This window comes from Neofelis nebulosa, chromosome 15 (assembly GCF_028018385.1).
Source record: "Neofelis nebulosa isolate mNeoNeb1 chromosome 15, mNeoNeb1.pri, whole genome shotgun sequence".
In the NCBI taxonomy this organism is placed as follows: Eukaryota; Metazoa; Chordata; class Mammalia; order Carnivora; family Felidae; genus Neofelis; species Neofelis nebulosa.
In genome coordinates, this window is record NC_080796.1 from 72,285,392 (window position 1) to 72,310,961 (window position 25,570).

A 25,570-nucleotide genomic window follows, 5' to 3' on the forward strand; every position below is an offset into this window, starting at 1 on the left:
ATCCTTCCTGCCGAGGGTTTTGCCACTTAGGCATCAGTCTGTGGGAGCAACCCAGGGCCCTTTCTTCAGACTTCCTCCCAGCACCTGCTGTTCTTTACCCAGATTGAGCACGACTGGCTTAAAATGGCCCTCCAGTGCCGGCCGACTTTGGCTAAGCCCTAACTCCTAGCCCCCTACCGAAGCCTTCCACATTGTCACAGGATTCAGGATCCTAAAGACCATAGTAACCCCCAGATTTCTTTGGGTCAGAAACAACTTCAGGAAGTGCAGAGACAGTGGGACTACCTGCTTGAGAAAACAGCTGACAAAGGACAGAAGCTCGATGAGGCGAGTCGCCAACAGAGGTTCAACACAAGCATCCAGGACTTTAAGTTCTGGCTCTCAGAGGTAATTGCACCTGGAAGGGCGGGGGCACGGGAGCTTAGTAAATGTTGCCAGTTAAATGGATTTAACTTGACTCTCTTGGGCAAAGTTGGGGGACATGGTTGCTAATGTTGTTCTCCCTAAGGACAGGCTTCATCTGGAAGCTTCGCTACATATCCCTTTATTTCCAGGCAGAGACACTGCTGGCCATGAAAGATCAGGCCAGGGATTTGGCTTCGGCCGGAAACTTGCTCAAGAAACATCAGCTGTTGGAAACGGAGATGTCGGCCCGAGAGGTAGGTGGTGTTGGAATCTCAGTCCTGTTGGCTGAATGCAAATGCTTCTGGCTTTCTTCCCTCATCTCGGGAGGCTGTTGGGGAACGCTTTCTTGGCAAACCTGACCAAAACTGACTAGTGTCCTCAGCCAGCAGTCGTTACTGTCAGGTCAAATTCATGAGCTGCAGAGCTGTGGCAATGATCACTGCTAACCAATTATCATGAAACTGTAGATTTTAAGGCTCCAGAAAGAGGGGCCTAAAGTTATCGTGTCTACCTTTGAACGATGCACGCATATAAACTCACTATCTTCCAAAGTTCATATTCGATCTGTCTTGGAAAGAAACTGCAACTTTATTTTACATAATTACAGAGGGCAAAAAGATGAGAAGGGGATATCAGGTGCAATGAAGTTGAATTAAATATGCACTCTGGAATTTCCATGGAGAATTCTAGTGCATTCCAGTATCAAGCAGATATGTGTCTTGGGAGCAACGATAAACAGGTTGGCAGGTATTAATTTCATACTGAAGAATTTAAAAAATTTTTGTTAATGTTTATTTATTTTTGAAGGAGAGAGAGACAGGGCGTGGAGGGGGAGGGGCAGAGAGAGAGAGAGAGAGAGAGAGAGACTGAATCCAAAAGGGGCTTCAGGCTCTGAGTTGTCAGCACAGACCCCAACGTGGGGCTCAAACCCACGGACTGTGAGATCAGGACCTGAGCCGATGTTGGAAGCTTGGCCGACTGAGCCACCAGGACACTGCTCATACTGAAGAATTTTATATTATCGATTTTATTTCGCGGCAGAGATATGCACAGGAAGGGCAAGAAGTCAAATGCTTTCTAAGTTCAGATCTTTAGGACTCGATGATATTCCCCCACGACATCGACATCGCTAAAAGGGCAGAAAAACAGGCAGAACAGGCTGGGTGTGTTCCCAATGTGGCCAGCCTAGGGACGTTATGGTCGTGTAGCTGTTCTTGAATACTCCTATGGATCCATCTGCCAAATCCAGGACTACCGTGAAGAGGACAGTCCTCTTTGGAGACACACTTACTCACACTCATTTTCCAGTTGGGGAGAGGAGGAAAATGCAAAGCAGAACACCAGCAGGCAAAACGTACGGTTTAAGGAACATAGTCTTGTTACTGTCTTTACCCTTATCCCATCTGAGTTAAAAGGGCGTATCATCAAATTATCTTCAAAAGCAATCTGTTCCACCCAGTCCTCGAACACGAACCAGTGGTAGTTGAAATCCAGAATGTACTCAAAGCCTGTGGGGTTCCGTTCACTGAGCACCCCTGCACTTTCTAGGATGCTCTCAAGGACCTGAATGAATCAGCAACTCGTCTGCTCTCCAGTGGGACTTTCAATGTTGACCAGATTGTGGAGCAAAGGGATAATGTCAATGAACGCTTCCTGAATGTCCGGAACTTAGCGGCTGCACACCACGAGACGCTGAAAGAGGCCTATGCCTTGTTCCAGTTCTTCCAGGATCTAGACGATGAGGAATCGTGGATAGAGTATGTACTACCAACTCACACTGTGTGAATGATCCAGGAGAATAGATGATCTGTTAAACAGGTTCCCATTTGCTGCTGAAATGAAACGCGTCATTGTTTCTCAAAGTTGATAGTACTTCTTAATCATGTCTGCCTTAGCCTAAATTTAACACTGGTTTCCTTTTTCTCAAATTCCTTCACTGGATGCAGGCAGAAGGAGGCAGGCTTGGAGAAGTAGGGAGCAATTCACGTACACTCTGGGAACAAAATTAAGAAACCTTGTGTGTTTGTTCTAGAGGGTTCACAGTGTGTGCGATGTCAGAATGAGACAGCTGGGCCTTTACAGCTTACTCAGCTGGCGACATCCTTGTCCTTATTCCCCGTTTATCCTGTGACTCGAAGGTGCCACTGAACTGGACACAGGACCTGCCATGGGTTTGTTACTAATTCTGCTTTCGTTGTAAAAAGTACACTTGGGGAAATCTTAGTAAATCAAATTATTTTCCCGACTTCCCATTTAACCTGCCTCCTCGTGCTCCTCTCGTACAAACCTGTTGATTCTCGCTGGTAATCAATGACTTAGAGGGAAGTGTTGTATATAGGGCAGCATGGAGAACATCTTAGAAAGCTTTAGAAGCAATGAGATAATATGATCTTGTCTACGTAGCCCTGTCTTGTGCTTTGTGGCGATGTTCAAACGTTGTTCACTTGGAAGCAATCCAACTGCCATGACTCGTATAGTATCAACTTTTTACACCCATGCTACCTAAGTTCACTATTGATATTAGTAGACAAAAATAATAAAGCCATGAAAGTCATGTATGTGCATGGCTTCATTGATATGTATGTATTAATGTTTTTGAAAACCAATCATTAGCGTATGTTCTTGAGCAAAGAAGAAAAGGTGTGCCAGTAGGCAGGCAAGAGAATGAAAGGGAAGGCTCTTACAGCTGTGGGTATGGTGGGGATCAGTATGTTATTTTTTTAATGTTTATTTACTTGTTTTGAGAGACAGCACACAAGCGGAGAGAGGGGGGAGAGAGAGAGAGAGAGAGGGAGAGAGAGAGAGGATCCCAAGCAGACTCTGCCCTGTCAGCACAGAGTCAGATGCTTGATCTCACGAACCATGAGATCATGACCTGAGCCGAAATCAAGAGAGTCGGACACTTAACCAACCGAGCCCCCCAGGCGCCCCCAGTGTGTTACTTTCCTTGGTGTTTGGATTAAGTCGGGAGCTTGGCAGAAAGCCTCTGGCACCAAATACCTTTGTGGTTACCGGAATTTACCACCTCCTCACCCCCCAGCCACACACCCACTCTTCGAAAACCCTCGCTCTCGGATGGCCTCACACGTCTAAACTGCATTTGGGGTTTCCTTCCTTGGTCCCAGGGAGAAGCTGTTACGAGTGAGCTCCCAGGACTACGGCAGGGACCTGCAGGGCGTTCAGAACCTGCTGAGGAAGCACAAGCGCCTGGCAGGGGAGCTGCAGGCACACGAACCCACCATCCAGGTAGGAAGAGTGGAGGCGATCTCAAGCCCTCCCTCGTGCCGCAGACAAGCGGGGTGAGGCTGCCTCACGCGGAGGTGGCCTGCGGGCACACAGAGAGCTGGGCATGGAGTTCACAGGTGTGCTTCCCTCCTCTGCCTGTTGCCCCCTAGGGACAGAAGGGGTCTGTGCGGAGACCCATGTTTTCCCCTGGAAGGGGCACTTTCAACACCCCAGGCACCGTTGCTGGTGTTAGGATGCAGGCTGGGACCTCTGGGAAAACTGTACTTGAGCCGAGCCATAAGGGAAGGAGACAAGTCTGGGTCTGGCTCGGCAGCAGGGTCACCCTGCGACCGTGAATAATCCGGAAAGCGGGTCATAGAGTGTAGCCTGGTGCGAGCACTGGAGATTGTAAATGATGTGGAGGGTCGGAAGGGCCGGGTACCTTGCTGGGGGGAACGACGACTAAATGGAGACAGAGGGAGAGAGAGACCGTGGAGTAGTGTGACATGGGGGTGTGTCCTTCAGAATATTCTGGACGCGGCAGAGAGGCTGGGAGACAAGGCTGCTGTGGGGCGAGAGGAGATCCAGGAGCGCCTGACCCATCTTTTTCAACAATGGGAGAAGCTCAAAGAGTTGGCCAGCACTCGGTGAGTTGGGGATCGGACGGAGGCCGTTGTCTTCCTGGATTGTTGGTATTGGGCTTAGCATTGGCTGCTCTCCCCAGCCCCCCGTCTCTATTGATCTTCAAAGTCCCTGTCCAGATGTCAGTGTTCCACTCAGCTTGCCCCCTTTTGCCCCGGGGAAGAGGCCAGGCAGCTGCCACCGCCACGGCCTCGCCACCCGCCGGCTCCTGCGCTCACGGCTATCGTGGTTGTCCCCACATGCCAGCCATCCTTCTCACCGGGCTGTGGCCCCCGGGTCTGTTTTACTTTGTATGACCCACCCCGCTCCCAGGCTTGGCGCTTTGTGCAGCCCCTAGGAAGCAAAGAACGAGGGGTAGATTTCCTCCCTTGTAGCCAGATGGCCAAAGCAAATAATTTCTGCCTATAATTCCATACCTGTTGGCGGTAAGAAGATGTGTCTTGCTGGGGAGTAGAAGGAAACATCTTGCTTTTTGAGGTGTCTTCACTATATAAGAGGCAGCACACAGAATAGAAAGAGATCTTAGCTCACTGGTGCTGTTCTCCAGCTGGGCACTCGTGTTTGGACGAGGCTCCCTCCCAGCAGCAAAGACTCCCAGGGAGCAGGAGATGCCACAGAACAGGACCTCTGGGGTCAGGGCCTCCCCCTGTTCACAGGAGCTCAGATCAGATCGTCCTGTGCGTCTGCCTCGTGCGACTGTGCTGCTCAGCATAGTCCCCCCGCGTGCTGACTTCTCCCCATCCTCACTGGGGTTCACTGCCCTGTTGCAGAGGGCTCCGACTGGAAGAATCCCTAGAATACCTGAAGTTCATGGAGAATGCTGAGGAGGAAGAAGCTTGGATCAGTGAAAAGGAAGCTATGGTTGCCCGAGGGGGTTCTGGGGACACACTGGCCGCTACTCAGGTGAGTAACAGGCTGAACGATCGATTTTCTTCCCTTGGATTTGAATATTTTCTTTCTTTTTTTAGAAAGCATACTTATTTATTTTGAGAGAGACAGAGACAGAGACAGAGAGAGAGTCCCAAGCAGGCTCTATGCTGTCAGCACAAAGCCCAACGCGGGGCTCAATCTCACGAACTGTGAGATCATGAGCCGAGCAGAAAATCCACAGTCGGACGCTCGACCGACTGAGCCACCCAGATGCCCCTGATTTAAATCTTTTCTTAAGTAGTCAACATTTTCACCAATGAAAAGAATCGTTCTCCTGGTGGGAGGAAACGATGACGGAAATATGGGTACTCCTGCCAATTTTAAATATGAAAAATCAAGGTCCGAGGATGCAAGCAACTTGCCCAAGATCACAGAATCAATCGGGTGTGAAGACAGGACTCAAGTCTCAATCCCATGATTCGTGAGTTCAGTCCTTCATGCTTACAGGCCTTCCCTCACAGAGGTAGGTTTCCTAAAGATTCCCTCAAATACTAATGTTACGCGTAACTGGAAACATTCTCATGCCTGGCCACTGGTTGCAGTTTCCAGAAAATCAAATTTTAGAAGGGCGACCTGGCAGGTAGACTAGTGCTATAATTTAGAGACACCCTTGTGAATACAGTATTGAGTTTTCCAATCAAGAAATGACCAAGTGGTCCATGTGATCTTGAGTTAAGATGGAGTTTTAGAGCTTTTGAGAAGGTGATCATAAGATAATGATATTCTTGGGACCTTGAGGTCTCTGCCTAGTAGCCTTAAAACTTAGGGATTTACCGAGAAGTCTCTGTGGAGATTCATTCACTCTTACGTGATGACATAAGGGAAGGTTCACACTGGCGATGGAAAACTTAAAACCTGCACGTGGCATGAAATCCCCACCACTAACTCCTCTCGTTTGAAACGTCTTCTGGGACATGTGCACACACTGCACATGTATGAGTGGCTTAAGCTTTCGTATCAAACATTCCCAAGGCTTTGCTTTTTAAAATCAAACCTTACGTTTGGGGAACTGTAGGTACCCGTGCAGTTGTAAGAAGTAATACAGAGAGGTCCTATGGGCACTTTACTCAGTTTCCTCCCGTGGTAACACCTGCCGGCACTTCGACACTGACAGAGTCAAGAGGCAGCACGTCACCGTCACCATCTTGCAGAACACCCTCCTCCCTCTGCCCCCCTTAACCCCAGGCAACCCCTAATCTACTCTACGCCTCTGAAATTTTGGACGTATGAAGAATGTTGCATAGATGAACTCATACAGTCCGTAACTTTGGGCAGTTGGCCTCTCGCACAGCGTCGTTCCCTGGTGACTCGCTCAGCTTGTGTGTGACAACAGTTCATTCAGTGCTATTGCCGGGTGGCATGTCATGGCGTGGATGTCACCTGTTGAAGGGTGTCTGGGTCGTTTCCACTTTGGAGCTGTTACGAGTAAAGCTGCTATCGATATCCATGCAGAGGCTTCCATGTAAACATGAGTCTTCCTTCCTTGGGCATAAATGTCCAGGAATCGAATTGCTGTAGGATCACTGCATATTTGGTTCTGTAAAAAAAAGTATATATGCATAAAACTATAAAAGTGTTCAACTGTTTCCAGAGCGGCCGTACCGTCTTACCCACTCGCTGGCAGCGCGTGAGTGATGGCGCCTTCCAGCACATTCTTGCCAAGATTTGGTACCGTCACCATTTTTATTTTACACAATCTGATAGGAGTGTGGTGTATCTCCTTGTGGTTTCAATATTCATTTCCCTAATGGCTAGTTTTTTGTGTGCTTATTTGCTGCCTTATTTTCTTCAGCGTAATGTTTGTTTGCTTTAACTGTTGACCTTCTGTGCTTCTGTGTCAAAAATGCAAACGTTTGGCCTCGCCCAAGATCATGAAAAGCCGCTATGTCTTTTTCTAGAACTTTAGAGATTTACGTGTTCATTTTAGGTCCATTAGCTGTTTTGAGTTCACTGTCGTCTGAGATGAGGCATCGGGCGCGGTTCATCTTTGTGCCTGTGACTGTCCAGTGGCTCTTTGTTCCGCAGGTGTCCCTCCCGGCCAGCCTGTCACTTTCACGCCCACTCATGCTGTTCTATTTGAAGTGCGGCTTTTGTAGACCACATATAGCTGGGTCACATTTTTAAAGCCATTCAACCAATCTTGATCTTTCAATAGGTACACTTAGACCATCGCATTCAAAGACTCGTTTTAATGAAAAGTCTTTGCAGTAATATACAAATTCCAGGAATAGATTTTTATGAGGATTTATTGCTAATAATCTTCACCATTACCTTAAGATGCCTATCCACCTAGCCTTTCTGTGTCATCTTTTATCAAGAAAACAATTGGTCCTCTGAGTTTGGGGGTTCTTGGACCCGTATAGATTGGCAAATATAAGAAAAGAGAGTTGCCTACCTGTCGTTGGATTTAGATTTCCTGCCCCCAATCTCATATTCTCTCTTTGTTTAACATGTGAGGAGAAGAGAAGATATTTCTGATCAACTTCTTACAACTACAAGAACCATAAAAGATATATTTAAAGTTAAGTTTTAAGCTTTGGCCTTATCAACTTTTAACACAACATTGAGGAGGCTACTTAGGACTTAGGAATATATTTGAAGGAGGGACACCTAGACTTTATTTAAAGGAAGCATGAATTAGATGTGAGGCACCTGAGCTGTCCAGAGTGTCCAAGGGGAAACACAGAAAAGAGATTGGAAACAGAAGGAGATGGGGTTAAAGAGACTTTATTTCATATATTGTGTGTACATAAAACACGGCTAAATCAGTCTATCTTATATTGTGGATCCGTATCCAATCTCCATGTACAGTTTCTGCATAAAGATGAAATATACAGTCATCCAATATCATGCAGTGCATCTTGTATTTAAAGAAATAACCATGCCTAAGAACACCTTATATCCTGAAATTCTTTTGTTTGCAAAATGTGGCAGTTAAAAAGCGTGTTAGTCACACAAAATCCATTTCTTCCTGTTGGCCCAGGCTAGTATGTGGTATAGAAGGAAAAGTGGGCAGGTGCTTTGGGGACAGGACCAGGAGGAGGCAGCCGAGGCAGCCCAGGCCCTCATGGATGGAGGGTGGTGGTGGGCAGGGCTGCCTTGTCTGGAAAACACTCGGGAGAATACAAAGAAGGAGGAGACTCACTCCTTCTGGGCTTTGTCCACACTCCTTTCCCCATCCTACCAGCAGCAGTTAGACCCAGAGAAGTTCAAGACTGAGATTCAAAACAGCTCAGGGCCTTCTTTACCTGCCTTTATGTCTACTCTTAGTATAGGATGATACTTATTCTTTTTCTGTGAGATACAACATTTCATGGAATTATGTACATTTCAAAATGGAGGAATCTGTGTGTATTACCTTGACCAACACTCTTATTCCAAAGTCCAGAGAAGCTTATGTTCACCCTAGTAAGTTAGAAACAGTGTCACTGTATTCTTTCACTTCTTTCTTTTCTGGTAGGATTGCCCTGTTTGGCAAGTGGAGAGCTTTAGGGGAGGCATTTAGTGGCACTGTGTAGGAAAAAGTGGACGCCCCCCTAGCGTAGCCAAATCGTTCCTGTGAGTTGCATCAACGGGAGTCAGAATATGGGTGGGTTAGACTGTCCAGGCTTGGATTTGTCGATTCTCACGGACTCATTTCCACAGAGCTTGCTAAAGAAGCACGAAGCATTGGAAAATGACTTTGCTGTCCATGAGACCCGACTGCAAGATGTGTGTGCTCAAGGAGAAGATATTTTAAATAAGGTGAGTACTTCAGGGATTCCAGGCCAAGATCATTTTCCAAAAGGGATTGGTCCAAATACAGAATCATGAGCAGTGCTAAAACCATACACTGAATTTTATTTTATTTTATTTTTTTAATATTTTTACGTTTATTTATTTTTGATAGAGAGAGACAGAGCACAAGTGGGGGAGGGACAGAGAGAGAGGGAGACACAGAATCCAAAGCAGGCTCCAGGCTCCGAGCTGTCAGCACAGAGCCCAATGTGGGGCTCAAACTCCCAAACGATGAGATCATGACCTGAGCCCAAGTCGGACGCCCAACCGACTGAGCCACCCAGGCACCCCCACACATTGAATTTTAATAATCTCTTCCTAGCTATCTTATTTTTGTTCTGAGCACATAATTATCTGTTCAGTCGCTGTTTTTTGGAAATTCTTTTTTCTAGTTCTTACAGGCATATCTCTCAGATTTCCTTAAATCCTCTGTTGACCCTCTTACTCACTGTAAGACATTTATAAACATCTTATCACGTGCTTTGGTTATAGAGTATTGTAAAAACATAAAGAAGTTCTTTGTGCGCCTTTAGGGAAGAGGACCACACTGAAACCCCTTTGTAATTTGAGAATCATTCTTTGGTACAAATGCTTGTTTTTATAAACTCTCACTGATCTAACTACTATACAAAGATCCTTAAACAGAGGGGACTCCGGCTAAGAAAGTCACACTCATGTGGCCCCACACGAGAAGATCTCCTAAATGCTAGAGTGGAAGTAACCATCCCGGCACGGATGAAAAATACAATAATACGATAACTGCAGTCGACCCAGAGGAGAATAGTTACGTATTTGTAATGAGAGAGATGCCACCTTTTTATCATACTGAAGAATTCAACTTCTAGCCATGGACATCCACCAATGTGTATCTGTTCCTTCTCTTCTCCATCTTGGTGTCTCAGGAGAAAAGTCAGCGCACGGAGAAGGTAGCCACCAAGATACAGATTCTGACCGAAAAGATCCCTTCTCTGGCTAAGGCGATGGCTGCTTGGAAGTTGCAGTTGGAAGATGATTATGACTTGCAGCAGTTCAACTGGAAGGCTGATGTGGTGGAGGCCTGGATAGGTATGGCATGTGAAGGCCAAGGTCCTTGGGTGTGAGAAATGCTGGTAAATTCCATCGGTAGAAAGATTCTGCAGTTTTCTCGCTTCTGGTGAGAAAAGAGATGCTCCCTCATTACTCACTCCTACCCTTTCTGGACATATTTACACTCACATGTGCATACACACACACACACACACACACACACACATTCATCCCCCCCCCCCCCCCACACACACACACAAACATGCTGAGGGGTGACTGAGGACCAGAATTCCATAAAACACATTTTTGGGGAATTGGTGATTTCGCATGTGATATTCAGAAGGGCAGAGCTATAGCAGAACATTCTAAAAAAAAATAGCGTGTTTGATTGTTTTTAACTCATGCCTGATCTGCAATTTTCCTTTGTTTTCCAAACCACCCAGAAGTGTTGGTCCCAGCTCAGCTTCAGTCAGGGCTGCACTGCGTAAGTCCAGAGAGACCACCCATCAGCCCCCCACTGCTCCCATATTCCAATAAATGACTCACTCCGGGAGTCAGGAGGTTCTCTAATGGCTTGTAGGGAATATTCCTTTTCTCCTTACCAAAGCTGATTCAGGAGCAACCGTGTTTCCCCTCTAATTAATTGTCTTTGCTCTCTAGCTGACAAGGAAGCAAGTCTGAAGACCAATGGCAATGATACAGACCTCGCTGCATCACTTGCTCTCCTGGCAAAGCAGGTAAGGACAGGGCTGCTCGTGGGCAGGTGCCCATGGTGACCACAGCCCACGTGCATGGAAGCTGAACACTAGGATTATTCCATTCCCAAATTCTGTGGTTTTATTGTCTGTAGGACCTGCAATATTGTTCCTCTTTTTCTTTCCCATATGCATAATTTGCTAGTGTTTTTCTCCCTCTCCCTCGCCTCAGTCTTGCTGCTGCTGGGTGTGCATCATTTTTATCAGAGAACCAACTTTAGGGGTTTTTTTATTGTTCTCTGTTATATCTTTGGATATTATCCCACTCATACCTTTTTATATCTTTCTCATTTTCTTTTTCTTTCCTTGGGATGAACTTCTTTCTTAAAAAATTCTCAAGGTGGATATTTATTTAGATTATCAAATATTTAGCCACTCCTTTTCTAATATTTTGATATAAGGATATGAATTTCCCTGTAAGTAAAGTTTTAGCAGCACCTCACAATTTCATATGTTACTTTTGTTATTTTCACTCAGTTAAAATGCTTCTGTCTAATTTCTTATTTGACCCATTGGTTATCCCCTATTGTATTTAGCTGAATTTCCCAACACTTGGAAATGTTCTTACTATCTTTTTTGACATTTATATCTTGTCTAATTCCACTTTGTTTTAAAAACACACCCTCTATCATTTTAGAAGCTTGGTTTACATCCGGAAAATAGTCTGTTTTGGTGAATAGTCTATGTCCAGTTGAAAAGAATGTGTACTTTCCAGTGTTTTTTGTTACCTGTCAGGTTTTAGTTGTTAATCATGTTGCTTAAATGCTCCATTATTTCTATACATTCTGAAGCTAAGTTAAAGGTTGTGTTGACATTTAGAATTATGAGTCATCTTGATGAACTGAATCCTTTTTATTATGAAATGTTCTTTCTAATAACATTTCTTGCTTTAAAGTCTACTTTTTCACAATCTAGAGTACCAGTGTTTTTTGTTTGTTTGTTTGTTTGTTTGTTTGTTTAGTGTTTGCAGTCCATATTTCTATCCTTTGGTTGTTTTCTTTTTTACATTTATGTCTTTATATTTATAATTTTTGTTGTTTATTTGATACATGTATAGAATGCAAAATGATTACCCTTGTAGCTGACACCTGCCTCCCATCACATAATTGCCTCTTCTGAGAACATTTCAGATCTACTCTCTTAACAAGGTTTAGGTGTATAACACAGGAGTATTAGCTGTAATCATCGTGTTCTACGTGAGATGCCCAGAACTAGTCAATCATTTAGTTGGAAGTTTGTATCCTATGACCAGTATCTCCCATCTTCCCCACCCTCCAGCCCATGGCAACTACCAGTCTGCTCTGTTTCTCTAAGTCCAGCTCTTCTGTATTCTACTTGTGAGTGATATCAAGTGGCGTTTGTCTTTCTCTGTCTAGCTTATTTCACTTAATGTACGCTCTCAAGTTTCATCCAAATTGTCACAAATGGCGGGATTCCCTTCCATCTGGCGGCTGAATAATATTCCATTTTATACACACATCACATCACATCACATCACATCACATCACATCTTCTTTGTCTGTTTATTTGTTCATGGACATTCAGGTTGTTTCTATATCTTGGCTAATGCAAACAATTTTGCAATAAACATGGAAGTGCAGAGTATCTTTGTATTTTAGATGTGTCTGCTATAAATTTCACAGTGAGGATTACTTTATTTATCTAATTTGATCATTTTATTGGAGGGGTGAGTCTATTTACGCTTGAAATTTTTGTAATGTTTATTTATTTTTGAGAAAGAGACAGAGACCGAGCGTGAGTGAGGGAGGGGAAGAGAGAGAGGGAGACACAGGATCCGAAGCAGGCTCCAGGCTCCGAGCTGTCAGCACAGGGCCTGATGCGAGGCTCGAGTCCATGAGCCATGAGATCATGACCTGAGCCGAAATCAGACGCCCAACCAACTGAGCCACCCAGGCACCCCGAGTCTATATACATTTAAAGTAATGTAACTGATGAATATTTACTTATGTTTATGATTTAACACTTCCATCCCCCATCCAACCCCTACTTTTTGGTCAGGGACTGAAATGATATGAGACATAATTTTATTTTTTGGGGTGAGGACTTGCCTTTTTTTCATTGGCTCTTACTCAGGCCTTTCAAGGGTTTAACTAAACGCCTTTCAGGGGGGCTTCCCCTCTTTGTGTTTTCAACTCAGTGCTGTGAGATTAGCAAGGAGCCTACTTAGCATCTTTGACTTTTTGCTACTGTTTCTGCTGGGCTTCTAGGACTCCTGGCCTGTGCAGTTTAGGAATCTGTAGACGTCTGGAGGAGAAAACAGACAGAATATCGAACCTATTTTTCTGCAGTTCGTTTTCCACCCTGGCTGCCCAATTCCCCAGAAACTGTCTCTTTAGCCTCCTGAGATTATCAAGAGCTCGGAGCAGCTGCGTTGCCCTCAACCCTTGCCTGTGAGGGCTGCATGTCATAGGGAAAGGTGACAGAGAATATTACTCTGACCTTAATACTGTTTCCTCTTCTCTAGAATTTTGATCCTTTGAGGTGTCGTTACCTGAGTTGCATTCTGCTCTCTTTCAAACAGCTGATGCTTTGTGCTTTTATCCAGCAGTTATAGTTATTCTCAAAGGGAGAATTAATCATATGCAAGCCACCCTATTAAATCTGGAAGTTCAGTATCCAGAACTTTGTGACGTTGATTTCAACACCGCACGCACACACACACACACACACCATGAATCGTGATCTAACTGAGCCCCGCAAGACGTCTGTTGTCGGTGTGTATACCTCCAAGATCTCTGATAGTGAGCTGTCTGCTACCAATCAGAGCACAAAACCTAACAGAGGATGCAAAAGAGTCTTAGAAAGGATACGAGCTGGAGGAAGCATTTAGTTTTGACTCAAAAAATGCAGAAGATCGTCCCATGCTCCCGTATTCCCTTAATATTAATATTACACCTACCCTAAGGTCTGGTTATAAAACACACATCCACTCAAACTCAGCCATACTTCCAACCACAGACATTCACTTAAGACTCGAAGTTACGTCTCCTTCTGCTTGGTCATCACTCTAATCCTTTCCTAGACCTTGTCTTGTCCATGATAAAAGATCTAGTAGAACCCAGGTGTGACTGGCCCCGGGAATCTGGGTTGTATCTCCGCTCACAGCTTCTGTCTGGGTCTTTCCCAGGACACGCTGGACGCCAGCCTACAGAGCTTCCAGCAAGACAGGCTGTCGGAGATAACTGACCTCAAGGACCAGTTGGTGGCCGCTCAGCATAGCCAGACCAAAGCCATTGAGGAGCGTCATGCTGCCCTGCTGAGGCGCTGGGGGGAGCTGCTGGAAGCCTCTGCAGCCCACAGACAGAACTTGCTGGAAAAGCAGCTTCCCCTAAAGAAGGTAAAAAAAAAGAGAGAGAGAGAGAGAGAGAGAGAGAGATGAGCCATAATCAGTCGTCCACTATCTGTATATTCTATTAGCCATGGAATCCAGAAATAGATACTGGAAACCCTGTTTGGGTAATCTAGAGACATTGGAGTGAGTGCGTGGAAAGGATCAGGAAGGCATTCTTATTTTTTTAATTTTTTGTTAGTTTTTTTAATGTTTATTTAAGAGACGGAGAGACAGAGTATGAGCAGGGGACAGAGAGAGAGAGAGAGAGAGAGAGAGAGAGGGAGATACAGAATCCAAAGCAGGCTCCAGGCTCCGAGTCATCAGCACAGAGCCCGATGCAGGGCTCGAACCCACCAGCCATGAGATCATGACCTGAGCCGAAGTTGGACACTTAACCGACTGAGCCACCTGGGCGCCCTGGCATTCTTACTGAATAAGAAGTTACTGGGTTTTTTTTTAGATTGATAGGTTGTGTTTTTTGTTTGTTTGTTTGTTTGTTTGTGTGTGTGTTTGTTTGTTTCTTTTAAGACTGACTTGTCAGTTGTCCAGCTGACTTGAGAGAGAAGCCAGGCACATGTAGTAGAAGAAGTAGGTGGGTCAAAGGGTGAAAGGTCCTAGTGTTTGAAAGAACTAAACAGACAGGCGGGAGGTAAGGCTGTCCTTGGGCTTTTCTCTAGCCCAGACACAAGGAGCACTCAACCAGTAAAACCTGAGTTCCCACCTTGTGTTGATCTTTCTTGGCTGGGAGACCTTGTATATGTCCCTTAACATCTCTGAGCCTTGATCCCGCCATTTATGAAATTGGATCATAGTACGACTGTTTCCTGCTGGTCTGTTATGACTATTAAGAGATAATGGATCTGAAAATGCAGCGCAAACCACTAAGTTCTATGTAGGTATAAGTGATGAAAATGTTCTTTCTAGTGGTGGCCGCTAGGGTATTGGATGTTGATCATAAAAAATACCAATAATAAAAGGAAGTCAGGATGGTCAGTGACATTACTGAGCACTCCTAGGCCATAAGTATTATACCGGGCAGCAAGTTAAGGCAGGCAGGGGAATTAGGAAACAGACGCACGGACAAAAATCAGTCAGTCCGGATGCTTAGCTAACTACTCTGTTGGTATGGAACCTACAGAAATAAATCTTAAGTGAAAAATTAAATCAATTTGGGGGCAACCTTACACACATATATGCATTCTAGATAGAAAGATGCTTTACCTTCTGATTCTATTTAGCTTAATTTTTGAACTGCAAAGAGATTTGCTATTTTATTTTCTGATTATAAAATCTTTGTAAAATACTCAGGTGATCCAGAATATTACAAAAATAATACGAAATACTTTATAGGTTTTTTTTTTTTTATTTCCTGTATAGGAGCCAAGTCAATTTCTCTGTACTGGTCTATCTTTAGCATATACATTGCCCAAATGAGTACAGGGTAAGATGTAATGGTGTAATGGTTCGTAATCTCCCTTCCATTTAGGCCAATGTTTTCCTCTTTAACCTCCATATTTGGGGATGAAAACTCATTTTCATATTTGCTTAAAATAAATCTCTTGGGAAGTATAAACTTCTGAGTATGTATGTATGTATGTGGGTATTTTAGAGGGAAGGAGAGAGAGAGAGAGAGCATGCGGGAGGGGCAGAGGGAGTGAGAGAAAATCCCAAGCAGGCTCCACTCTGTCAGCACAGAGCTGGACATGGGGCTCGATCCCATAATGCGAGATCATGATCTGAGCCGAAATCAAGGGTCGGATGGCCAACTGAATGAGCCACCCAGGTGCCCCAAATCTATGATACATTTTAAATCCAAAACTAGTTTTGATCACCAGTGTTTGGAACAATCCATGCTATTTCTGTTGTTCAGAAATTCAGAGAATTCAGAGTCATTGAGAGCATATGGAGAACGCCAGACAGTAACATAGGAGTAAGGGTACAGACCAGAGGGTGGGAGCTGGGTTTAAGCAGGGGCTGCAAGCACGAGCTGAGCCCTGAACGAGTTCTAGAAGGAAGGCAGGAAGAGAACTCAGTACAGACAAAGAGACATCAGAGAGAGGTGGACAGACTGGCCTAGCCCACAAATGATTTGCTTATTCAAACGTTCGTCCATGCATTCATGTAACGCTGATGTTTGCACGTTCCCTGTGTGACAGTAGAATGGGAGTACAGACTTCAGAATAACAAATTGTGAAATCGTATGGCTGAAAATGGCCCTCGCTTCTTTTGGACCCTCGGAGTTAAAACGCTGCTCAGAGGGGCGCCTGGGTGGCGCAGTCGGTTAAGCATCCGACTTCAGCCAGGTCACGATCTCGCGGTCCGTGAGTTCGAGCCCCGCGTCGGACTCTGGGCTGATGGCTCGGAGCCTGGAGCCTGTTTCCGATTCTGTGTCTCCCTCTCTCTCTGCCCCTCCCCCGTTCATGCTCTGTCTCTCTCTGTCCCAAAAATAAATAAAAAACGTTGGAAAAAAAAATTAAAAAAAAGGAAGAATGTAATTCTATTTTCAATAGCGTCTACAATAATAAAATACCTAAGAATAAAATTTAACCAAGGAGGTAAAAGACTTGTACATAGAAAACTATAAAACATTGCTGAAAATTTTTAAAGAAAACCTAAATAAATGGGAAATGTTCTTAAGTAGAAAGATTAGTATTAAGATATTCCAGGGGTGCCTGGGTGGCGCAGTCGGTTAAGCGTCCGACTTCAGCCAGGTCACGATCTCGCGGTCCGTGAGTTCGAGCCCCGCGTCAGGCTCTGGGCTGATGGCTCGGAGCCTGGAGCCTGTTTCCGATTCTGTGTCTCCCTCTCTCTCTGCCCCTCCCCCGTTCATGCTCTGTCTCTCTCTGTCCCAAAAATAAATAAAAAACGTTGAAAAAAAAATTAAAAAATAAAATAAAATAAAATAAAACGCTGCTCAGAGTCCTTCCGCCTCCTTACGTGCAGGTGGCGGAGGCCTCGGCCACTCTCAACCAGGGCGCCAGGCCTCGAACTCGCCTGCCCGCCTGCTGAGCACATGGTGCCCGGTGGTTTCCGTTCTGCCCTCCCACAGTTGCTGACCCGCCTGATATTTGAAGATGGGCATTCCTCTTTTTTACATCCTCAGTCTTCTCTTTTGCTGAGGGGTTTTATCGGGCAAGATGGAGGTGACTTTTTCTTCTGCAGGCTGAGGAGCTGTTCATGGAATTTGCACACAAGGCTTCCGCTTTCAACCACTGGTGTGAGAACGCCAAGGAGGACCTGTCAGAGCCTGTGCACTGCGTTTCCCTGAACGAGATACGGAAACTGCAGAAGGACCAGGAGGCCTTCCTGGCCTCCTTGGTGGGGGCCCAGTCGGACTTCAACTATTTGCTGGAGCTGGACCAGCAGATTAAGGCCTTAGACGTGCCTTCCAGCCCTTACACCTGGTTGACGATGGAGGTGCTGGAGAAGGTCTGGAAGCACCTACATGACACCACCAAGGTAACGGCACACGGCAGAGACATTCTTTCGCTGTGGCGAGCGTGACCACCTAATTTAGTATACAAGTTGGGGGGCCTTTTGAGAAGGAAAGGACGCTGTTAATAACCATGTTGGGACAGCAACGGAATCTATCTAAGAAAATGTTGGAAATATGTCCACAGTAAGGTATAGCCCTACGCCCCAGAGATCAGACACTCTCATGCCTCCGGGTGGTGAGCAGTGATTCAGGGAGGCGAACACAAGTTCCAGGAGGTGGCTGTAAAAATGGGCCATGGAGGGGCGCCTGGGCGGCTCTGTCGGTTAAGCGTCCGACTTCAGCTCAGGGCTCACGGTCCGTGAGTTCGAGCCCCACATCGGGCTCTGTGCAGACAACTCAGAGCCTGGAGCCTGCTTCACATTCTGTGTCTCCATCTCTCTCTGCCCCTCCCCTGCTCATGTTCTGTCTCTCTCTGTCTCAAAAATAAATAAAAACGTTTAAAAAAAATGGGCTATGGAAAGTTCACGAAGTTCGTATATATGTCCACAGTCTCTAGAATTCCCCCATCCAAGGCACGCATTTTATACATACCTCCAAAGTCCCTTTTTTTTTTATGTGTTTGTGTTTGTCTGTCTATAATGACATTTATCATAGAAACTGGAGAAGATATTAAAAAGCTTAGCAGAAAAATTTCATGAAAATATCACCAATTTTAGATGGCAACTCTCGTTACTACCTTTCCCTAAAGGAAGGCTGCTTTCCCTTAAAAGGCTCCTTTTATGTTCATTTAAATGAAAATTTCACCCAGAAAACAAATGAGAAGAAAGATGATTTGCCTTTATTACTAGCTTATTTGTCACTGGGCTTGGTCTTACAGATGCGTGATGGGAGCTTCCTTCTCCTTTGGGGGCGAGGAGAGGGCGGGATGACATAGGAGCACGTACTACATGCTTCTGGAAGACAGGTTAGATCAGGGGAAGATGTGCAGCTGAGAATAGCTACAAAGCAGCTATTTTACTACAAAGAAAGGTCTTCAGCGTTCACTCTTCTCTCTGTGATTCGGGGTTTAGGAACGGGAGCAGGAGCTACAAAAAGAGGAGGAGAGACAAGTCAAGAACTTTGAGATGTGCCAGGAGTTTGAGCAGAACGCCAGTGCCTTCCTTCAGTGGATCTTGGAGACCAGGTGCGTGGTGCTGTCCCCAAACCCATGATCCCTGTGTCACCACAGGGGTGAAATGCGTGTCTGAGGAGAGTGGGGGGGGGGGTCCTACAGGATTTATGGTGTTCTAAAATCACCAGATCCTGTCTGTGTTTTTCATCTGGAATTGATGGTTTTCTAAGTCAGTCCGTGCAAGAGCAAGAAACGAGAATTTCGTGCCACTGCCCGTCGTGTTGCCTTCCATATTCTCTCCTTGAGGCTCTCATTTTCCCCTGTTGCCTGTGATTAAAGTCTAAAAACCATAGCAGTCCCTTATGTTGGCACTTTACAAAGTGCTTCTATACCCGTCACCTACCTTCACTCTCAGAGAGACCTTGAAATGTGCACAGAGCCGATTCGATTATCTCTGTCCCCAAGTGTGGGAAGAAGATCAGTAGACGAGTTGACTTGCTCCAGGTCACGTGTGTATTTATGGGCACGACCAAAGGCGGAGCCTACTGTGAACACCTGCTATGAAGCTCTCAGGCTGCCCCATCGCTAAAAAGAAGCCGTGGTGAAAATCAGTGAGATAATAGGTGCGGGCTGCTTTTATTAAATGCAGAATGTCCTATACATGATGATAACATTTGTCATCTTCCGGGGCAAATGATCTGGAAAAGAAGAGACTCGGAAGGTGTAATACATTAGCATAAATGTCAAGGTTTGTAGGCCGTCTCCAGCAGGTGGGTCAGAAATGTGGTCAGAGTGGTGGTTTTGACAGTCTGTGATATATACCGACTGCTCCCACAAACCCAGCAAGGAAAAACCAGACAATGAGCAGAAAGCAATCCTGTGTCATGGCCGAAACTCATGTGACAGAGGGCAGAGAAAGCAAAGTGCATCATCCTCTGCCTCTGGTGTGGTCCCTCCCACCCACCCCCACCCCCACCCCCAGCAGTGTGTGCCCGACACCTCGCATGGTCACCTGACACCTGAGCTCTTCTCCATCCCAGGACAGGAGGAGCCGCACAGAGGCTCCTCTGAGGGGGCGAGACTCTGGGGACAGTGCAAAACAGGTTCCTCTTCTCTGGTTTCAGAAGATTTAGAATATTTCTTAGATCTGAGGAAAGAAGATCATTGAAGTCATCCATGTTAACACGTGGTTTCTCTTTTCTCTCTTCTGATCGCTGCTCCCGACCTCCACGCCCAGGGCTTATTTTCTGGATGGGTCAGTATTTTGTGTTACCGTGTTTGTTTTGTCACAGATGTGTCTGTTGTATTCTGGAGCCAAACGGAGGACTCAGCATGGGACATCTTTGCCATTGTCACCATCAGATTGAGATGGCACCTAAGTGGAAGCATGGGGTGGAAAGAGAAGTACAGGGTATATCATCCTGCCCTGTACCCCCCGAGGGGGAGACTTGCCCTTGTTAGGTTAAGGGTATGTCCCAGAGTAAGAATCAGGGGGACTATGGCAGCCTTCTCACAGGCACAGAAGAATGAGGACAGACCTTCCTCCCCTTCTCATCTGCCCAGCAACTTGCTAGCTGACAGAAGGGTTTGGTTTCATGGAAATCTGGTGTGAAAATTCATTCTGAAGAGGCCATTATAATAAGATACAGAGGTGGAGAAACGTAGGCTGTCAGAATCAGTCCGTCTGGGTGAAATCTTGACTCTGATTTTATGAGTAACATTTTCGTCTGCTTCCTAACTAGGTCTTTGCTCAAAGAGACAGGAACCCTGGAATCCCAGTTGGAAGCAAATAAAGTAAGTAATGCTTGAGCATCAGCTGAGGATGTTGCCAGAATTACAAGGAGTGCCAGGAAAACCGGGAGAGCTTTTACGTGAACCCAAAGGCAACCCTGGTAGTACTTTTAGGTAAATTTCTGGGCCTGAAGGTCAAGAGCTTAAGGTTCTAATCCCAACCCTGCCTGCCATTTGCATTCTAACCATTGACTGACACTTCACGGACAAGGACATCGGTTCACTTCAATGTCTGAACCTGAGTTTTTGTATCTGTACAATGGAGCTCATAATGCCTACATCATTATGATTAAGATGATGATTAAGAATGAGAGCCGGGGTGCCCGGATGGCTCAGTCAGTTAAGCGTGTGACTTCAGCTCAGGTCATGATCTCAAGGTTCAGGGTTCGTGGGTCTGAGCCCTGTGTGGGACTGTCTGCTCTCGGCATGGAGCCCATCTCGGATCCTCTGTCCCCATCAGATCTTTCAGATCCTCTCTGCTCCTCCCCGGTGCCTGTGCACATGCATGTTCTTTGTCTTTCTTTTTCCTCTCTCTCTCTCTCTCTTTATTTTTGAGAGAGATATAAACTTAAAATAAACTTAAAAAAAAAATGAGAACAAATACAGAAGCTCCGGGCCTACGATCTGGAGCATTCCCCAATTTCTGTTGTCATTTGACGTGGGAAAATAATACGATTGAATGTAGAGGATCTCTCGAGGCGTCCTGGAGGTGCTACTCCTCTCTCCTGCAGCACGTAACTGCTAACTCTTAGACTTCTATATGGCAGATGTCCAGAATGACAGACGTCCCATCACTTAACCTTCCCACCATCGCATAAATGAGGAATACAGAAGTGGACCTCTTGAGCAGTTCATTTTTCACAGAGGACAGGAAGATGCCTGAAAATAATTCAGGAGCAGGCAGGGGAAACCCAAACCCATCAGCTTCTTAATCTTCTCTACCATCGCCTGGTTCGGAGCTACCCTGTGTGACCGCTCTTTCCTTTTGTCGGTCTTCTCCAGCGGAAACAGAAGGAGATTCAGGCCATGAAGCGCCAGCTGACCAAGACTGAGGATCTGGGAGACAACTTAGAAGAGGCTCTGGTCCTGGACATCAAGTACAGCACCATCGGGCTGGCCCAGCAGTGGGACCAGCTCCACCAGCTGGGAACGCGGATGCAGCACAACCTGGAACAACAGATCCAAGCCAAGTACTGTGGACCCGTGACCAGGGCTGGGCAGGGCGTGGGCAGTACTGGGTGTCAGGAACTTAGTGAGCCCCAAGGGCTAGAGTTTGGGGTACTGTTTATAAAAGAGCTGCTTCGGAGGTAGTACGCACACCGTCTCCAGACTAATCAATATTCTCTTTCTCTCCCTCTCTCTCTGCTGCCCCACAGAATGACGATTTCTTTTTATATGGGAATCTATTTTGAGACAGGAGACAGCGCCCCATCCCCCTGAAGCTATTTGTCATTCAGTTCTCAGAGTCCCTTGATCTTATGCGATCTCTTCAGGAAGCAGTCCCTTTTGTAAAAGCCTGTCTCAGATGTCTAGAATGCAAGAAATAGTCAAGGTGGAGAGCCAGAAGAGCAAAATTCGCTTGTTTTTCCAAATAAATTAATTACGTCAAAGCAGCTTGAGGTGTCGATAACAATGACAGCATTATTATCTAGACAAGGGATTGGCAAACTTTCCCTGTAAACAGACCAATCGTAAATGCGTCAGCCTTGGAGAGCCATGTCGTTTCTGTTTGCAACTACTCACTCTGCTGTTGTAGAGACAAAGGGCTATTAATAACCCACAAATTCATGAGCGTGTACGTGTTTCAATAAGATTCTATTTATGGACACTGAAACTTGAATTTCGTGCAACTTTAATGTTGAATGAAACACTTCTTCTTTTAATTATTTCCAACCACATAAAGAGGTAAAAACCCTCCATAGCCCATTAAACTGTGCAAAAGCAAGTGGCAGGCTAGATTTGGCCCACGGGTCATAGTTTGCCAAGCCCTGAACTAGATGATCTGAATAGCATATTATCCACCGACATCCCTCTCTCCTCCACATGGCAAGCCTTCTGATGTTTTTCTGTTTCATTTCATGGGCCAACTCATGCTTTTGCTTTCAGAGACACCATAGGTGTGAGTGAGGAGACATTGAAGGAGTTCAGCACAACCTATAAGTGAGTAGATCTTCAAAGTTGACCCGTTCTTTGGTTTCCAACACATTCAGAATGAATCTCCAAATAACTAAATTTGTCCCCTCAGTGTGGCTTGGTAAGATCTTAAATGAAGATCTAGATGTGTTAATGAGCCTCAAGTCACGGCTTTGAATGTGTCTATGAGAATTCCTGGACTTGAGAAAATGCATTTCTCTCATGCTCCCCATTTGACTGTCTTTACTCCATCCACCGGGTTAAAAATAGTGCAGAAACACAGGCAAGCTCTCTACTCAGCCCTCTGACGACCTGTGGCATGTTAAAGCCTCAGCCAGTCCCACAAGAACTGTTCATTTCTGTTCTTATCTGGTTCTCCATGGAACTTGATAAAATGGTTTTGTTCTTCAGACATTTTGATGAGAATCTGACGGGGCGCTTGAGTCACAGAGATTTCCGGTCCTGCCTCAGAGGACTCAACTACTACCTGCCCATGGTGGAGGACGATGAACCTGAGCCCAAGTTTGAGAAGTTCCTGGATGTCGTCGATCCAGGGAGGTAGGAAGGAGACTGAGGGAATGGGGCTTGGAGACCAGCGCAGAGAGTGAAATGACCCATAAAACATGACTCTGTTAACTCATCTCGGGAATAGGAAGACACAGACTGTATAGACATGAGTTGGGCAGCCTTTTCTGCCTCGGTAGGATCGGCTCCGAAGTGCATGGCACTGATTCTAGCTCAGGCACAGCCCCTGCAATTTGCTCGATTCCTGCTTCTCACTTTTGATCTATGAATTTCAACTGGTTCTTGAGAGAAGCATCTTTCCCTGTAAGGTCCTAAGATACCCAACTGGCGGGGGTGGGATTGTGTGCATGGGGGGTGGGGGTGGGGTGGAGACAGTCATGAAGGTGCTAGCTCTTTCCAATGCCAAGGGTGCCACAAGACCAAAAATTGAGGCCTTCGATTCAATTTGTAAAGCTTGAAGTGCCTGGGGACTGGGGCTGGTGGAGACTTGCAGACTGTGGGGGGCATCCGGCCAGAGGGCTCCCCCGGGAGCAGAGGCTGGGGCCGCGGAAGCTGCATTGGCTTAGCTGCAAGGGTGTGGGAAGCAGGGCCAAAACAGAGATCGCAGCCCATGTTCTCAGAGAGCTGAGCCCATTTATCCCCCAGGAAGGGCTACATCACTCTGGAGGACTACACCTCATTCCTGATCGACAAGGAGTCAGAGAACATCAAGTCCAGCGATGAAATAGAGAATGGCTTCCAGGCCCTGGCAGAGGGCAAGGCCTATATTACCAAAGACGACATGAAGCAGGTCAGATTCCAGTTGTGTCCATGGTCGCTGTGCTCCCATCGTATTCCAGAGCTTGCTTACTTGGGGCCGGGGCAGCCTCCCATTGGCAGCTACCCTCCTCCCCCACCCACCTTTTGTCCTCTTGGCTCAGACACTCTACTGCACAACTTGTCATTTGCTTTACTCACCTTTCATTTTGTCCTGTCCCGGCCTAAAAATGTAGAGTCATCCTCTAATGACTGTAGCAGTCAATTCCAAACCTGAAACTCAATTTGGAAAACTGTTTCCTATCCCAAAGTTTATGGAATGGGGTAAAGTGTGTGTGGTCAAAGTGAGAGGGGAGCCTCTGGGTCGGGGCTGGTTGAAAAGATGGGCTGGTCTTACTCCTGGGAAATTACAGATTTCGGAGAAGGTGTGTGGTGGGAACAGGGCCGGCTGCTGCTTCTAAGTCTCTGCGGTCCCTAAGGTTCAAGGCCTATCACCAGCCCCAAGGAGTCAGCTGTTTTTCATCCCTGGGACTGTATCTCTGTTTTGTTTCAGGCCCTAACCCCAGAACAAGTGCAGTTCTGTGCATCACATATGCAAGAATACGTGGACCCGCGAGGCCAAAGACACCTTGCTGGTTATGACTACGTGGGCTTCACCAGTTCCTACTTTGGCAACTGATAAACAGCTTTCCCGGGGTCATAGAAAATCTTGGTGTGGTGGGAAGTACTGGGGGAGGAAGGAGACAGGCAAGTATGGGGGGGAGGGAGATAGTCGTGTGTGTGTGTGTGCGTGTGTGTGTGTTACACTTATTAGAGGACCTGGAAAAATCTCAAGCTGGAGGATATAAGGCATTAACAGAGTTGGAGGAGAGGAAGCATCACGGGCTTATTTCTTATGCAACCGGTGACTACTCAGGGGTCAAGTTCTTTATTTTTTCTTGTTGGAGTCTACACATTCTTTATTACTTTGTTTTGTTCTGATTATGGAATAAAATATTTCCTTTTGTAAAAAAAAAAACCCTCATATTTAAGTATTTCTTTTTAATAGGGCAATATGAAGTAACATGTTACACATGTGAGCTTCTGTATTTCTGAGAATCACACAGCCATCTAAACATGGGCAGGTAATTACACTGCAAACAAGGGCCAGGGTGGAACAGATAAAGTCCAAGATGAGTTACAAAGAGCTTCTCTTGAGTTTTGGAACATGTCTAAATTCTTACCTTTGAGGGGTGCCCGGGTGGCTCCATCCGTTAAGCGTCCGACTCTTGGTTTCGGCTCAGGTCACGATCTCGCGGTTTCGTGAGTTCGAGCCTGGAGTCGGGCTCTGCAGTGACAGCACTGCTTGGAGCCTGCTTGGGATTCTCTCTGCCCCTCCCCCGCTCACTCTGTCTCTGTCTTTCTCAAAATAAATAAATAAATAAATAAATAAAACCCTTACATTTGGAAATGAAGATATTTGACATCCTGGAGAACCCCAATATTTGTGTCTATAGAAGAAGAAAAATACCAGCACCTGTTTTCCTCTTGATCTGTCCCTTTTCCATACTTCTCCATGAGAGAGGATGTCATTAGTCTCAGAATGGTGAGATTCTGGCCAAACAGGGCTTCCTTTTGTACTGTGTGTCCTCACGTTTGCCCTTACATTTTAATGCGATGACGAGATTATTGGTTTTGATTTCCTTCTGCCTCCCATTAGAGAATTC

General features: G+C 45.9%; 1 protein-coding gene across 3 annotated transcripts in view; it reads left to right on the forward strand.

Annotated features, from left to right (window-relative positions):
- The window catches only part of SPTA1 (spectrin alpha, erythrocytic 1), a 65,596-nt gene extending 40,696 nt beyond the window's left edge, over positions 1–24,900 (forward strand). For 2 of the 3 annotated variants that reach the window (XM_058700252.1, XM_058700253.1), the window contains exons 34-52: positions 250–387; positions 555–659; positions 1,954–2,162; positions 3,531–3,651; positions 4,156–4,277; positions 5,043–5,175; positions 8,848–8,946; positions 9,882–10,044; positions 10,666–10,742; positions 13,909–14,118; positions 17,275–17,571; positions 18,619–18,731; positions 19,897–19,914; positions 20,402–20,453; positions 21,453–21,640; positions 22,557–22,610; positions 22,995–23,141; positions 23,754–23,898; positions 24,418–24,899. In XM_058700252.1, the coding sequence (XP_058556235.1) occupies positions 250–387; positions 555–659; positions 1,954–2,162; positions 3,531–3,651; positions 4,156–4,277; positions 5,043–5,175; positions 8,848–8,946; positions 9,882–10,044; positions 10,666–10,742; positions 13,909–14,118; positions 17,275–17,571; positions 18,619–18,731; positions 19,897–19,914; positions 20,402–20,453; positions 21,453–21,640; positions 22,557–22,610; positions 22,995–23,141; positions 23,754–23,898; positions 24,418–24,543 (2,517 nt within the window). In that variant the 3' untranslated portion in view covers positions 24,544–24,899. Of the gene's footprint in view, positions 1–249; positions 388–554; positions 660–1,953; positions 2,163–3,530; positions 3,652–4,155; positions 4,278–5,042; positions 5,176–8,847; positions 8,947–9,881; positions 10,045–10,665; positions 10,743–13,908; positions 14,119–17,274; positions 17,572–18,618; positions 18,732–19,896; positions 19,915–20,401; positions 20,454–21,452; positions 21,641–22,556; positions 22,611–22,994; positions 23,142–23,753; positions 23,899–24,417 lie in introns of all 3 variants that reach the window. The other variant, XM_058700254.1, reaches the window with a different exon arrangement.
- The last annotated feature ends 670 nt before the right edge of the window (positions 24,901–25,570 follow it).